This window comes from Brachyhypopomus gauderio, chromosome 1 (genome assembly GCF_052324685.1).
Source record: "Brachyhypopomus gauderio isolate BG-103 chromosome 1, BGAUD_0.2, whole genome shotgun sequence".
Classification (NCBI taxonomy): domain Eukaryota; kingdom Metazoa; phylum Chordata; class Actinopteri; order Gymnotiformes; family Hypopomidae; genus Brachyhypopomus; species Brachyhypopomus gauderio.
This window is the reverse complement of record NC_135211.1, coordinates 49,855,737-49,871,324: the sequence shown is the minus strand read 5'-3', so window position 1 is coordinate 49,871,324 and position 15,588 is coordinate 49,855,737. Positions and strand designations below refer to the sequence as shown.

At 46.8% G+C, this 15,588-nt stretch overlaps 2 protein-coding genes across 5 annotated transcripts in view; both read left to right on the top strand.

Moving 5' to 3' along the window:
• The window catches only part of LOC143523574 (condensin-2 complex subunit D3-L-like), a 65,175-nt gene extending 61,075 nt beyond the window's left edge, over positions 1-4,100 (top strand). For 3 of the 4 annotated variants that reach the window (XM_077018141.1, XM_077018116.1, XM_077018133.1), the window contains 9 exons: positions 1-111; positions 1,558-1,668; positions 1,824-1,985; positions 2,476-2,594; positions 2,802-2,869; positions 3,214-3,261; positions 3,494-3,556; positions 3,696-3,753; positions 3,874-4,100. The exon at positions 1-111 is cut by the window's left edge and continues 77 nt beyond it. In XM_077018141.1, the coding sequence (XP_076874256.1) occupies positions 1-111; positions 1,558-1,668; positions 1,824-1,985; positions 2,476-2,594; positions 2,802-2,869; positions 3,214-3,261; positions 3,494-3,556; positions 3,696-3,753; positions 3,874-3,955 (822 nt within the window). In that variant the 3' untranslated portion in view covers positions 3,956-4,100. The remainder of the gene's footprint in view (positions 112-1,557; positions 1,669-1,823; positions 1,986-2,475; positions 2,595-2,801; positions 2,870-3,213; positions 3,262-3,493; positions 3,557-3,695; positions 3,754-3,873) is intronic. The other variant, XM_077018124.1, reaches the window with a different exon arrangement.
• Positions 4,101-5,893: 1,793 nt separating this feature from the next.
• On the top strand, positions 5,894-13,478 carry LOC143509872 (WD repeat-containing protein 19-like). Its single transcript, XM_076998727.1, has 18 exons — positions 5,894-5,974; positions 6,264-6,374; positions 6,498-6,607; positions 6,731-6,788; positions 6,886-7,032; positions 7,338-7,420; positions 7,534-7,617; positions 7,777-7,923; positions 8,391-8,515; positions 8,757-8,866; positions 10,127-10,195; positions 10,323-10,453; positions 11,098-11,236; positions 11,803-11,884; positions 11,994-12,144; positions 12,728-12,827; positions 12,941-13,017; positions 13,113-13,478. Exons 1-18 carry the CDS (start codon positions 5,894-5,896, stop codon positions 13,222-13,224), a joined length of 1,917 nt encoding a protein of 638 aa, XP_076854842.1. The 3' UTR covers positions 13,225-13,478.
• The last annotated feature ends 2,110 nt before the right edge of the window (positions 13,479-15,588 follow it).

Below are 15,588 nucleotides of genomic sequence, written 5' to 3'. Positions count from 1 at the left end.
CTGAAGGAGATGAAGCTGACTGCCATGAGCGGCCCAGCAGCGGGCGACGACGCCCCCGACGACGAGATGGCTGTCGCCAAGGCGGTGCTGCAGAAGAAGCTCATCTCACAGGTTGCCGCGCACGCACACACACACACACACACACACACATTAACTCACTGTGTTGTCCTGTAACCTCCTTCTTTGGTGCACAATTGAGAGTTTGAGGGTCTGCTGGTAGAATTGGAATGGCCTTCAGGTCAGCTGAGCTGTGTGTAAAACCCTGTGTGTTCTCAGTAGTGTAGGATCAGCTTAGCTGGTCTCAGGTCTGTGTGTAAAAGTTGACCCTGTGTGTTCTCAGTAGTGTAGGATCAGCTTAGCTGGTCTCAGGTCTGTGTGTAAAAGTTGACCCTGTGTGTTCTCAGTAGTGTAGGATCAGCTTAGCTGGTCTCAGGTCTGTGTGTAAAAGTTGACCCTGTGTGTTCTCAGTAGTGTAGGATCAGCTTAGCTGGTCTCAGGTCTGTGTGTAAAAGTTGACCCTGTGTGTTCTCAGTAGTGTAGGATCAGCTTAGCTGGTCTCAGGTCTGTGTGTAAAAGTTGACCCCGTGTGTTCTCAGTAGTGTAGGATCAGCTTAGCTGGTCTCAGGTCTGTGTGTAAAAGTTGACCTTGTGTGTTCTCAGTAGTGTAGGATCAGCTTAGCTGGTCTCAGGTCTGTGTGTAAAAGTTGACCTTGTGTGTTCTCAGTAATGTAGGATCAGCTTAGCTGGTCTCAGGTCTGTGTGTAAAAGTTGACCCTGTGTGTTCTCAGTAGTGTAGGATCAGCTTAGCTGGTCTCAGGTCTGTGTGTAAAAGTTGACCCTGTGTGTTCTCAGTAGTGTAGGATCAGCTTAGCTGGTCTCAGGTCTGTGTGTAAAAGTTGACCCTGTGTGTTCTCAGTAGTGTAGGATCAGCTTAGCTGGTCTCAGGTCTGTGTGTAAAAGTTGACCCTGTGTGTTCTCAGTAGTGTAGGATCAGCTTAGCTGGTCTCAGGTCTGTGTGTAAAAGTTGACCCTGTGTGTTCTCAGTAATGTAGGATCAGCTTAGCTGGTCTGAGGTCTGTGTGTAAAAGTTGACCCTGTGTGTTCTCAGTAGTGTAGGATCAGCTTAGCTGGTCTGAGGTCTGTGTGTAAAAGTTGACCCTGTGTGTTCTCAGTAGTGTAGGATCAGCTTAGCTGGTCTCAGGTCTGTGTGTAAAAGTTGACCCTGTGTGTTCTCAGTAGTGTAGGATCAGCTTAGCTGGTCTCAGGTCTGTGTGTAAAAGTTGACCCTGTGTGTTCTCAGTAGTGTAGGATCAGCTTAGCTGGTCTCAGGTCTGTGTGTAAAAGTTGACCCTGTGTGTTCTCAGTAGTGTAGGATCAGCTTAGCTGGTCTCAGGTCTGTGTGTAAAAGTTGACCCCGTGTGTTCTCAGTAGTGTAGGATCAGCTTAGCTGGTTTCAGGTCTGTGTGTAAAAGTTGACCCTGTGTGTTCTCAGTAATGTAGGATGAGCTTAGCTGGTCTCAGGTCTGTGCGTTGACTTTGCGCGTTCTCTGCCAACAGGTGCAGAAGAAGAACTTTGTGGAGAACGTGATCCCCATGGTGATCGCTCTGAAGAACCTGCTGGAGGAGCAGCGATCCCCCGTCCTCAGACACCTCATGGCTTACCTGCAGGTGAGATTTGCGGTCACAGGGTCAAAAGGTTAAAGGTTAGCAGATGCTAGACTGGTGAGACAGAATCACTGAGATGAGGGCTGTTAAATTCAACGGTTCATGTATCAGTTAGGATGTAGTGCTATTAATTTCAAGCAAACCGTGTGCGTGCGCAGGTGACCATGCAGGACTACCGCTCGGAGGTGAAGGAGCTGTTTGCTGCAGACGAGCAGCTGGCTGCAGAGGTGGAGTTCAACCTCAACATGTTTGAGAAGCAGAAACAGCAGGAGCAGCTGGAACAGAAAATCAGCAGTTTCACCCTGTCACCCAGGACTAAGGTCACACACACACACACACACACACACACACACACACACACACCTCAGCAGTTTCACCCTGTCACCCAGGACTAAGGTCTCACACACACACACACACACACACACACACACACACACACACACACACACACACACACACCTCAGCAGTTTCACCCTGTCACCCAGGACTAAGGTCTCACACACACACACACACACACACACACATCTCAGCAGTTTCACCCAGTCACCCAGGACTAAGGTCTCACACACACACACACACACACACACACACACACACACCACACACCTCAGCAGCTTCACCCTGTCACCCAGGACTAAGGTGTCTCTCTCTCACACACACACACACACGCACACACACACCTCAGCAGTTTCACCCAGTCACCCAGGACTAAGGTCTCTCACACAAACACACACACTTAACTCTGTCTCTAAGACCTAGAGTGAGACTCCTCCTCTAACACACATGCACCCCCACCCTGGCTGTGTTCAGGGAGGCGCTGCTTCATCTCCTGACCCGGGTGTTCTGCCTCAGCGGGGTCCCACCACCCTGGTCCCCCCTCGCTCCGTTCAGAGGATCTCGCACACCCCGAAATCCTCTGACACACTCAGGTAAGCCCCTCCTCTCTCTCCGCTCTCCCTGTTCACTCTGTCCTTGGGGAGGAGTGTACAGTGACACTTCAGCATTCTTAGTGTTGTTGGGGAAAGACAAGTGAGATACGATTGCTCATTATTGGAGAAAACATTGCATCATACAAGTAGTATTTTTTTGCCTTTTAATCTACAGTGTTTTGAATTATTAATTTTGTCCTCCTCCAGACGCCGTACGTTTGCTGCTTTGTTGACCCCCATGGGAGAGAGAGCCTCCCAGGGCACAAGGTCCTCAGGTAAACTCCAGTAGTCTTTGAAGTTAAACACGTCTTCAGTCAGTGTATGTTTATTTCATTGTCTACCATAGTTACTCAGTTTTGAGCTGATCCTACAGAGAAGTGCACAGTTTAATTCAGAGTAAGATCCTTTTTTGGTTAAAGAGGTGTGGTGATTATTGAAAGGGGTGGAGCTTAATGGTGTAGACCCAAGATCCTCATAGAATCTGAGTAGCTTGTGTAAACTGCTGCACTATAGTTTCACACTGAGATATGTTTGTTTACATTAATTTTCACTCGCGTTCTTGCAAGAGCAAGCGCTCATTTGCAGAACTTTACAAAATGTGTTGTGGTTCTTCATGCAGAACCTGCAAAGAGGGTTTTTGATGGCAGAGCGATCAGCACACCACAGGGTAAGGCACAACTTCTCACAGTGTCCTGTAACTCACCTGGTAGAGCAGGTAGACCATGTATCGATGCTAATACCACAAGGTCATGGATTTGGTTTTATATATCGTTGTACTGATAAATATGGGGGTGCAGAGTGTCAAATGCACACTGACGAGCTCTCTGATCTTCAGCTTGTCCGTCTCCTGTTGTCCTGCTCTCCTGAGTTCGTCCCACTGACATTGTGTTTCCTTGCAGGGAGCATCAATGAGTTGACGTTTGGGGAACAGGTCAGCGCCATCCATTGTGACCCAGGTACAGGTATTGCTTCTCCACTTTTTTACACCTAACGTCATGTATTTATGTAAACGCAAATCAGTTTGACATCTAGACACGCCATTTATTTGTAGATGTGTTCACCACCAGCCTCACTCTTTGTAATGTTTGCGTTGGGCTACAGGTAGAAACAGCACGCCTGAGAATGAGAGCATTCTACATCTGATGTCACCTGAGCACCGGTAAGTTTCTGACACTAGGGGAAATTTCACGATACCTCTTGTCCTTTATATTCCAGTCATGCTTTGTTGAAGTGCCTGTATGTTAACCTGAGAGCTGCTTTCAATGTGCCCCATTTTCAGAGCTCCCGCACCCAGGCAGTGGAACGTTGAGTCTCCTGTCGTGAGGAAAAGCCAAAGTCGAAGCAGAAGAATGAAGTTATAAAGACCAGCGCTATTACATATTTTCAGCCTCCACATCACACTGTATCTATGACTCATTTTCTGTCACTGTCCTTCACATAAGTCCACTTGCCATTAACTATTTTAAAATGTATGATTCCTTCTGTAAATAAAAAGCAATAATTAAACATTGTTTTAATTTTTCCTTGAGTGTTATGTTTAAATTACATGTCCGGGATATTGGTAGTCTTTACACCAGGGGTCGGCAACCTTTGTGACACGGAGTGCCAACTTTAGCATGTCTAGTCAACGAGTGTGCCGAGTAGCGAGCGGGGGTGGCGAATGTAAGCGGTGGTGTAAATGGACACAATTATATCGCGATCCGCTTAGCAGAGCATTGAGGAGCGATTTCGATTGGAGCATCGTGCTCTCTGTCTGAGATTTTTTTATTACTAATTTTTTTTGCTGATGCTGGTCCAGCGTGTCGCGTGCCACTGATTATGCCTCCGCGTGCCAACGGTGACACGCGTGCCATAGGTTGCCGACCCCTGCTTTACACGTATAAGTATTAAAGTCTAACATTAATTCAACTTTAAACATTTAATACTTTATTTTTTAGACAAAACGTTTGTGATTCAAACCTATTCTCCAGCACTGTACACCTAACAAAGTGTTACGCGTCTCGCGCTACGATCTTATTTTCGCACGTTCTCACCGTTTCGCGCCAAAACTTCAGCCTAGATCACTGACCAGCCTGTAGATCTCACTTTCTCAAGTAAGTACAGTAGACAGATTTAACTCGATATTTAGGAGATTATGGGCAGTGATGGCTAAATTACCTTGAAAAAGTAATCCGATTACTGATTACTCCTTTTAAAAGTAACTTAGTTACGTTACTGATTACTTGATTTTAAAAGTAACTACGTTATATTACAAGTTACTTTAGTAGTTACATTCAGCAGCAAAATTAATTTTTCCAATACTCACTTTATTGGAAGTGCATTTTTAACAGTAACAATGTATTGAAGCAGGTTCGGTAACCGAGGCAGAAACTGCTTAATCCCGAGGAGGGAAACTTTATTGATAACGCAACCCTGGTGCCCCCCCCCCCCCCCAGTGTCACTTAAAGGGCCAGACTCCTTGAGTGGCCAAGTGTCCGTTAGTGAATTCACCGTGAGCAGTATTAGTCGCTACAGTATTTCCTGACATTACGTTTGTGTAGCTGCGCGGTATTATTTGTACATTTATTTGTAAACATAATACAAGTGAACTGTTCAGTCAGACAGCTACTTGTGAAACGAAATACCATTACAATTTCAAGCAATTTAAAGTAGGCTACGTTAGTCAAAATTCCAGCACTTTTCAAACGTGGAACACAGTGCAACATTAAAATTCTTCAGGTAAATGTTCATTCCTCTGTTTTTGAGGGGTGTTTCTTTACACTACCACATATCGTTACGGGAGGACACTGCAAAAAATGACTTGTAAAATGCGCTCGTGCTCTCACTGGTTCGCGCACAGCGTGCGGAGTCGAGCGCTACGGTCAGACGCAAAAGTAGAACTGAGCCAAGAAGAAAGATAAAATATATATTTTACTAGGGTAAATAAAAATAGTAACGCACAGTTACGTGGATAAGTAACTTTAATCTGATTACTGCACTGGAAATAGTAGCGCGTTATATTACTCGTTACCGAAAAAAGTGGTCAGATTAGAGTAACGCGTTACTGACATCACTGATTATGGGTCTGTGGCAAAACCTGCTTAGCCGTCTAAACAGGTTTTATTTACACAGGGTTGCCAACTTTTGACGCTTAGAGTGAGATTTTAACCTAGAGGAGGTGGTGAGTGTAAATTGTTGAAGGGGGGGGGGTATCTAGTATCTCATTGAATCATATATGTGGATCAGAGGTAAATAAACTGGATTTTTTTTTTCGGCGTGAGAGCGTGTGAAAACGGTCAAATGCGTGTGTCTCACGCTCAATGCGTGAGAGTTGGCAACCCTGTGAACCAGAACTGTTTGCTGTCGTCTGGGACAGCATAAGTTTGCACCGGGATGCTCAAGTACAAACTGGTTCACTGAACAACCACAATTTGTTGTGCTTCGCCTCCACAAAACTCATTCAAACTTCATTTTGGCATGAAGGTGGTCGCCAACCCCACCACTGCAAATACATTCAGCAGGTGATGGAGGAAGCTTGAGGTTATTTTGTATTTTTGTTTTTATTTTTTTGTTGTTTCTGTTGTGCATGTGTTTACAGCAGAAGTGTATATCCAGGTTCAGAAAGTAAAAGTCCTTCTGTGTGTGTGTGTGTGTTTTCTTTGTTAATGCTCTCTTCTTTCTTGTCTTTAGGGGACAGAGGATCAGAATTTGCTGGCAGGGCACCTGGCCATGTTCTTAAATGATTATAACCAAGCTCAAGACCTTTATCTAGCTTCTTCATATCCTATGGCTGCACTGGAGGTTCTCTCTCTCACACTCACACGCACGAACGCACACACATACACACACACACACACCAGTGCAAAAACACCATTGCGGCTGTGCTGAAATGCTTTAAACTATTTTTGCTGTGTGTGTGTGTAGATGAGAAAGGACTTGCTACACTGGGACAGCACTTTGCAGTTGGCTAAGCGTCTTCAGCCTGAGGAAATCCCTTTCATATCTAAGGAATACGCCGTACAGCTGGAGTTTGTGTAAGTCTCCTAAGCCCCTGTGTGCTCTTAAACCCTCCAGTTCACTACATGTTTGAGTACTGTGCAGTTTAGCATTAGGTTTTTAATGGTTTCTCTCCTCCCCTTGTGTTTGCTGCCCTCTAGTGGAGATTACACAAACGCACTTGCTCACTATGAGAAGGGCATAACTGGAGTCAGTGAGGTGAGAGCAAGCCTGCCAAACATGGTTGGGGTTTATTGGTTCACTGAGTACAGAACCAGTGTAGTAATGCATCACGTGTGTGTGTGTGTGAGCACAGTTCCAGGAGCATGATAACAGCTGTCTGTCCGGAGTGGCCCGCATGTCCATCCGGATGGGGGACATCCGCAGAGGAGCCAACCAGGCCGTCAAACACCCGAGCAGATCGCTGAAGAAGGAGTGTGGAGCCATTCTGGAGAGCATGAAGGTGTGTGTGTGTGTGTGTGTGTGTGTGTGTGTGTGTGTGTGTGTGTGTGTGTGTGTGTGTGTGTGTGTGTGTGTGTGTGTGTGTGTGTGTGTGTGTGTGCGTGCGTGCGTGCACAAGTGTGTGTGTGTGTGAGCCATTTTGGAGAGTGTGTGTTGAGTGTGTGTTTGCATCTCCTGGTCCCTTAGCTTTAGCATCATTAGCTTCATTCTGGTCTTCTATTTGAAGTGGGTGTTTCAATAAGTCAGTGAGTTTGTTGGTGAGGAACAGCACATGGACTTTAAGGCGTGTGCCCTCGTGCCTTGCAGCAACACTCCGAGGCAGCCCAGCTATATGAGAAGGGCCAGTACTACGATAAAGCCGCCGGCCTCTACATCCGCTGCAAAAACTGGTACGACCAACGAAGCACTTCACTGCTCCAACATACTGTGCATTCAACGGTCTTTACTCCTGACATTAGTCGCTAAGGGTGTGGGCCTTTGACCTTTGACTCGTGCATCACAGGGCAAAGGTCGGAGAGCTGCTGCCACAAGTGAGCTCGCCCAAGATTCATCTGCAGTACGCCAAGGCCATGGAGGCAGATGGGAGGTGGGTGTGGCCTGCAGGGGGCGGGCATAGCAGACAGAGCCTTCAATGAGAACCTTGCTGGCTGGATCTGAACAGCCAAACAGCACCAGAGTGGTTCAGTCACATGACCTGTTTTGCTCTTTGCCACTCCCACTTCATTGCTCCTCCCACGGCGTGCAGATACAAGGAGGCGGCGCAGGCCTACGAGAACGCCCGAGACTGGGACAGCGTGATCCGTGTCCTGCTGGAGCACCTGAACAGCCCGGAGGAGGCGGTCCGCATCGTCCGGGAAACCCAGTCCATCGATGGAGCCAAGATGGTTGCCAGGTTAGTGTGAGAGAGGGAGGTAGAGAGGGAGGGAGGTAGAGAGGGAGGGAGGTAGAGAGAAGGTGGGGGACATAAATTAATGAAATTACTGAACAGAGCTGTTTCCCAAAAGCATCATAAAACAAAGAGCATCTTTAATTGCTTGAGCAAATATTACAGAAAACACTATCTTATGTTGATTATAACAATGGCCCATGTCTTTGTATTGATAGTACCATTTATATATTGTGAGTGTAGTACTTGCTTCAATATCCTGTTACAGTCATTTTTCATTGTCTAAAGCCAATTGTCATGCATATTGAACCCAGTCTACATGGCAGCATTTTAAGTTATTAGTCAGTGTTTATTTATGCTAAATATTGACTCTGGCTAAGCTTGAGCCAGCATCCAGGCCCCTCCCCTGTGAGAAGGCCCTGCCCCCTAACTTGCCTTGCCCCGCCCCTCCCCATCTCTCACATCTCCCACAGGTTCTTCCTGCGTCTGAGCGACTACGCCTCAGCCATCCAGTTCCTGGTGCTGTCCCGATGTGGCGATGAGGCCTTCCAGCTGGCCCAGCGCCACGGCCAAATGGAGGTCTATGCAGACATCATGGGTGAGCATGGCTCCACCCTCCCTGGGGGAGTGGCATGCCCTCCGTGTCCCAGTGGCCAATGGGCGCCAGTCGATGAGTTGCGTGTTAACTGTATTAGATGTCTGATTTTTCAAAAGTAGTCTCCTAGAGGAAGTGAAACATCATGTGTGATTAACTATGTGTGTGTGTGTGTATGTGTGTGTGTGTGTGTGTGTGTGTATGTGTGTGTGTGTGTGTGTGGGTGTGGGTGTGTATTCTCCAGGCTCTGATGCCAGTGTGCAGGACTACCAGAGCATTGCTCTGTATTTTGAGGGGGAGAAGAAGCACCTGCAGGCTGGGAAGTTTTTCCGGAAGTGTGGCCAGTACAGCCGGGTGAGGGACATGCGCTCCACCTCTTCACTCACACACTAACCCATCTGCTCACTCACTCACTCACTCACTCACTCACTCACTCACTCCTTCCCTCCCTCCCTCCCACTCACTCACTCACTCACTCACTCACTCACTCACTCCTTCCCTCCCTCCCACTCACTCACTCACTCACTCCTTCCCTCCCTCCCACTCACTCACTCACTCACTCACTCACTCACTCCTTCCCTCCCTCCCACTCACTCACTCACTCACTCCTTCCCTCCCACTCACTCACTCACTCACTCACTCACTCACTCCTTCCCTCCCTCCCTCCCACTCACTCACTCACTCACTCACTCACTCACTCACTCACTCACTCACTCCTTCCCTCCCTCCCACTCACTCACTCACTCACTCACTCCTTCCCTCCCTCCCTCCCACTCACTCACTCACTCACTCACTCACTCACTCACTCCTTCCCTCCCTCCCACTCACTCACTCACTCACTCCTTCCCTCCCTCCCACTCACTCACTCACTCACTCACTCCTTCCCTCCCTCCCTCCCTCCCACTCACTCACTCACTCACTCACTCACTCCTTCCCTCCCTCCCACTCACTCACTCACTCACTCCTTCCCTCCCTCCCACTCACTCACTCACTCACTCACTCACTCCTTCCCTCCCTCCCACTCACTCACTCACTCCTTCCCTCCCTCCCACTCACTCACTCACTCCTTCCCTCCCTCCCACTCACTCACTCACTCCTTCCCTCCCTCCCACTCACTCACTCACTCACTAACCTATTTGCTCACTCAGTCAGTCAGTCAGTCTGTCTGTCTGTCACTCACTCACTCACTCACTCACTCACTCACTCAGTCAGTCTGTCACTCACTCACTCACTCACTCACTCACTAACCTATTTGCTCACTCACTCACTCACTTACTCACTCACTCCTTCCCTCCCTCCCACTCACTCCTTCCCTCCCTCCCACTCACTCCTTCCCTCCCTCCCACTCACTCACTCACTCACTCCCACTCACTCACTCACTCACTCACTCACTCACTCACTCACTAACCTATTTGCTCACTCACTCCCTCACTCACTCACTCACTTCCTCCCTTCCTCACTCACTCACTCACTCACTCACTCACTCACTCACTCACTCACTCACTAACCCATCTCCTCATTCTCTTCCCTTTCGGCCTCTGTTCCCCAAACTCGTTTTTCCTTTGGCCCTTTGATTTGAATGCACATGGGTCTCTCTCTCTCTCTCTCTGTCAGGCATTAAAACACTTTCTAAATGTTCCTGACACTGATGATAGTGTGGCTATTGAAATGGCCATCGAGACGGTGAGGATGAATTGGAAAATTCGAGATGTTGATGAACTAACGCTAGCGTGGTCGTGTTGAAAGCCCATGGTGGTGAATACCATTTCCACCGTCTCAGGACAGTAACATGGGCTGTGTGTTACGACAGGTAGGAGAAGCCAAGAACGAAGCGCTGACCAATCAGCTCATCGATTACCTGATGGAGGAGAGTGATGGGATTCCAAAGGTAAAATGCACTTTGGCAGCTCCACTCGTCAGCCGTGTAAAAACGACCTTCCTGTGACCTTTACACCACAGGACACGATTAATGGCAGATTAGAACCATCCTTAAAGGTCTTAAATGCTGCTTGGCTAACAGTGAACAGAGGCTGGAATCACAACTTACTCCTTTCATTCTTGACCAGAATAGCATGATTGGCCTTTTGTCTTTATTTATGTTTTTGTTTATTGTTTTGTTTACATTTTTGTTTGGCTTTGATCATGTTCACTCATTAACTCTTACATGTTTCTGACCACGCCTGTCCCTTTCTGCATGTAGTCTCTCTCCGTGAGTAACCCTCTGCATGTGGTGTTGCTGCCCCCTTGTGGTTAGCCAGTAGACATACATGCATGTGTGTGTGTGTGTGTGTGTGTGTGTGTATGTGTGTGTGTGTGTGTGGTGTGTGTGTGTGTGTGTGTGTGTGTGTGTGTGTGTGTGTGGGTGTGTGTGTGCACGTGTGTGTGTGCACGTGTGTGTGTGCACGTGTGTGTGTGCACGTGTGTGTGTGTGTGTGTGAAAAATGCAAACGCTTCTAGTGTTGAATATTGATTTCCATGTTTTATACTATATTGAAATTATGCCCTGTTCAAAATCTAAATGACTGCTTCACATTTCTGTGTTTGTGTGTGTTTGTGTGTGCATGGATGTGTGTGTGTACGTGTAGGTGTGTGTGGGTAGGTAATTACAGAAATGCCCATGATGTCTTGTTTAGTATGTACATGGAGCTTCAGACACAGAAGTTCAAGATACCAGCAGAGATGGCCACCAACCTGATGATACTGCATAGTTACATACTGGTGAAGGTAACACGCACATACACACACAGGCACACATACACACACACCTATGCTCTTGCAGGGGGCAGTCATGGCCTGGTGGTAGGGAACTGGTCTTGTGACCGTAGGGTCGTGGGTTCGATTCCCAGACCTGAGGCCATGACTGAGGTGCCCTTGAGCAAGGCAACTAACCCCAACTGCTCCCCGGGCGCCGGGCTAGGGCTGCCCACCGCTCTGGGCATGTGTGATCCACAGCCCCCTAGTAATCACTGGTGTGTGTGTGTTAACTGCACAGATGGGTTAAAAGCGTAGGACAAATTTCGATTGCGGTGTAAAAATCACAATTGGCAAAATATGGCACATTTACATGCAAGCACACATACAGACACACTCAAACACGCACGCACATAGAATTTCGGACTCTGTATTTTACTGTATTTCCTGAGATGGTTCAGATGGTTCAGTTTCATTGTATTTGGAGCTCTTCTGTCATTTCTGCTTGTGTCGGTGATTAATCTGCTAGATTAATGTGGGTTGAGGATGTTGGTTTATGCTGTCAGACACAGTAGTCAAGGATGTGATGAATTTATCAGATCCATGTGAAGAGAGGAGACCATCTAAAAGGGGCACGCATGCTGATCCGGGTCTCTAACAACATCAGCAAATTCCCCTCGCGTGAGTTACACACACACACGCTCCGAGATGAATACGCATAACATGTTTGGATGCGTGTATATTCTCGTTATGGTTAAAGCTTCTGTGTGTTTGTATGTGTTCACCCCAGACATCGTCCCCATCCTGACGTCGGCCGTGATCGAGTGCCATCGTGCTGGACTGAGGAACTCGTCATTCAGCTTCGCGGCCATGCTGATGAGACCAGAGTACCGCAGCAAGATTGACCCTAAATACAAAAAGAAGATTGAGGCCATGGTCCGGTACGACCGCCAACAAACACCGAAAACCAGCAGAAACTCAACACAGGACACCGACAGCATTCAACACCACCCCTGACTTAATTACAGAAAACAAATGCAGACACCACAAAGCACCATCAAGTTCTACTACTGACTAAACACTTAGCACTTTTGTAAGTCGCTCTGGATAAGAGCGTCTGCTAAATGCCGTAAATGTAAATGTAAACACCAGTGCTATCAAACACCACTACTAATTCACACACATCCACACCACTGAACTCCACTCCACACTCCAAAACTGAACACTGGTTACTGAACACCACTACGGAAGCACACTTGCTGACTCCACTGAACACCGGCACAGGCCTCACTACTGACCACTGATGCACGTGCACCAACACCACTGAACAATACCACAAAGTCCACTGCCGAACACTGATGCTTCTGAACCACTGAACACTCACATTCGCTACTGAACAAATACTAATGCCACCCAACGTCACTAACATCAACACCACCGAACACACTACTACACATACACATGTGTCCTGTCCTGTCCTGCACATCCTGCCTGTGCTACCATATGTCCTGCTGGCTGCCCCAGACGCCAGAACTCGCCGTGTCCGTTCTGTGGATTCAACCTATCGGACTGTGAGCTGCTCTGCCCCGGCTGCAAGAACAACCTCCCCTACTGCATCGCCACGGTAGCTCCACACACACACACACACACACACACACACACACACACACACACACACACACACACACTCGTGCTGGAAGATGCTCTCTAACACCCTCGTCCTGTGGTGTGTCCTAGGGCCGTCACATGGTGAAGGAGGACTGGTGTGTCTGTCCTCACTGCCAGTTCCCTGCTCTGCTCTCTCAGTTCACAGAGTAGGTCATCTCATTCTGTTCATTCTCCACCTTTACACCAGCGCGTCTTTGTGACGCTGCTCTCCAGATGACCATTGTTTGTGTGTGTGTATTAGGCTCTTGGAGACAGAGTCAACGTGCCCCATGTGTTCTGAGAGTGTGAGCACAAGCCAGCTGAAGATCTCTGACTGCTCCAGATACCTCAAGCAAGACCAGATGGAGCTCTGACTCACACACATATACACACACACGTGCACACACACACACGTGCACACACACACACACACACACACTCACTCACTCACTCACTCCTTGTTTAATGTACTGCTATTTAGTAGTCAGTGCTTGTTGGGTGTAGGAGTTCAAATTCTCTCTCTCTTGAGTTCATGTTGTCTGAGTGCGCTGTTCTGTGCATCATTTTCTTGTTTCAAAAACAATAAATCATAAATATACGAACAAATAATTAAATGGAAACACATTTACATCATGGCTTGCCTATCCAGTTGCACTAGAATTCTTACATTATCAGCTGTACTCATAAAAAATAACAATGCTGAAAAAATCACAAAGCCATGCAACACGCACACGTCTTCATTTAATGAACTTTTAACTTGTGCACTTCATAATAAAAATGAAAAATCTTCGCCCAAATGGTCCGGCCCTGAGGCTGCAGGTGCAGCAGCTGTTTCCCTGTGAGAACAGATCGAGGCTCCTGGTCAGGAATCAACCTGCTGGACAACTGCAGCAGCTCCTGGATTTATGTTTCACCGCACGGGAGCAGAACAGGCAGCCGCACATGCACGGAGATTCTGTCTAACGCTGTGGAGGACGCAGGACACAAGACGCAGGACAGAGGACTGACTAGATTCTGTCTAACGCTGTGGAGGACGCAGGACACAAGACGCAGGACAGAGGACTGACGAGATTCTGTCTAACGCTGCGGAGGACACAGGACACAGGACTGACGAGATTCTGTCTAACGCTGCTGTCGTGGAAAGTCTCTGTAAGGTTAGCTTGCTCGGAGAGTTTCAGTGAAAGAAACACGAGCACACAATTTCTTTATTCACATTCTCTCAGCCCTTAACTACATGAGGATTACAAAATGCACAGTCATGCACATACACAAAACCTTGCTTCTTCAAACATGTTTACGCAAGACTAAAGTTCTTCATGCCCTCCTCTCCCTCACCCATGCACATACAATCTGAAAGAGAAGGATGCCAGATTTCAGATTGTGTTCAAGATGGAATAGAGGAAATATAAATGTTCACTGTGATTTTTATCCATGGCAAAAACAGCTCAGAATAAAAACTTTCTGAGGCTTTAAAGTTACAAATAAACTTTACAGCCATAAATTTATTGTTACAGCAGTTCTTTTTTCATGTGATGTACTGCTGCACAGTTTCTATACTAAAGCACATTTTACTACACCGCGAACTGATTGGTCAGTGTGCTGATGCTGCACCAATCACAGGCTGTGCCGGCCTGAAGGTTCTGTATTCGGTCCGTGGTGCTACGAGCCTGCTCAGCTTGTGAGACGCTCAATTACAGTGTTCCTTTGCCCGCCAAATCATGACGTGTTTAAGCGTAAATGGAATTGGCTTCAGCCATCGTATTTCAACACTGCATTCTGCTTAAAAGCTGGCCTCAAGAGGGCACTACCAGGGCAATGTTTCAGTTGCATAAGATTAAGAATGGGCTTTGTAATATTTATTAAATAACTGGCTAAGCTTTTATCTTCAGTGTACATATTTTCTGCCCAAATCTGTGATGTAATTTAGACTGCATATTACTATAATACAGCATATCGTTTCTTAACCTAATCTTATAATATATAATCTTAACTGAATGAAATCCTACATCAAAAAGACAGGGGGTTGGAGGCAAAGAATAAAGACTATTAGAGTGAAAGGATAAAGATTAAATCATACAACCAGAGCCATGCAACCAGTCTGTAGCTTACATCAGTTAATCAAAGATTCATTATCATATGTTAAATAATGCTAATCTCAAAACCTGCTAGTGTTAAGACACCTTAAAACCAGAGTGCTGGGGAAGATGAGATTGTGCAGGCATTGAGCTTTTATAAGAAACAGATGACTATGCAGAAATACTGCTCTACTGCCTGAAATATTAATCAGTCAGATAAAAATACTTCACAGTACATTCTATTTGTTCTAATTCTTTACCTTATTAAGTATATATGTTTAGTATTTACAGTAATGCCAAGAAACAAATATTCCCCTTGAAATGTTTAGTTATATATCTGGCATTCTTTAAACAAGTTTTATAGATAAAGCTGATGTAATTTCCCAAGTGACACTTTGTGACGTGGGACAGAGGCGGCAGGAGACAGAGGCTGTAGCCTAAAGTTTTTATTGTCCATCACAAAATAACACAGGAACTTGGCAAATGTAACACAAGACGAATACTCAGGAGTCCAAAAGGAGAGAGAGAGTCCACAGGAGACAGGAGGTTTCGGTAGAGAGCAGGCTACTTCCCACGATGTGAGGTGAAGAGATGAATGTGCAGGGATGAATGTGCAGCACTGGACGGCATGACCTGTGGGCTTTTAGTGGGCCTAGTATTGAT

Excerpts from the sequence above, each read along its gene's own strand:
- LOC143509872 (XM_076998727.1), top strand. The coding sequence starts at position 5,894 with ATGCGTGAGAGTTGGCAACCCTGTGAACCAGAACTGTTTGCTGTCGTC. Across the intron at positions 5,975-6,263 it reads GTTTGCACCGGGATGCTCAA|GGGACAGAGGATCAGAATTT; the intron begins GTACAAACTGGT and ends TCTTGTCTTTAG. Across the intron at positions 7,618-7,776 it reads GCCATGGAGGCAGATGGGAG|ATACAAGGAGGCGGCGCAGG; the intron begins GTGGGTGTGGCC and ends CACGGCGTGCAG.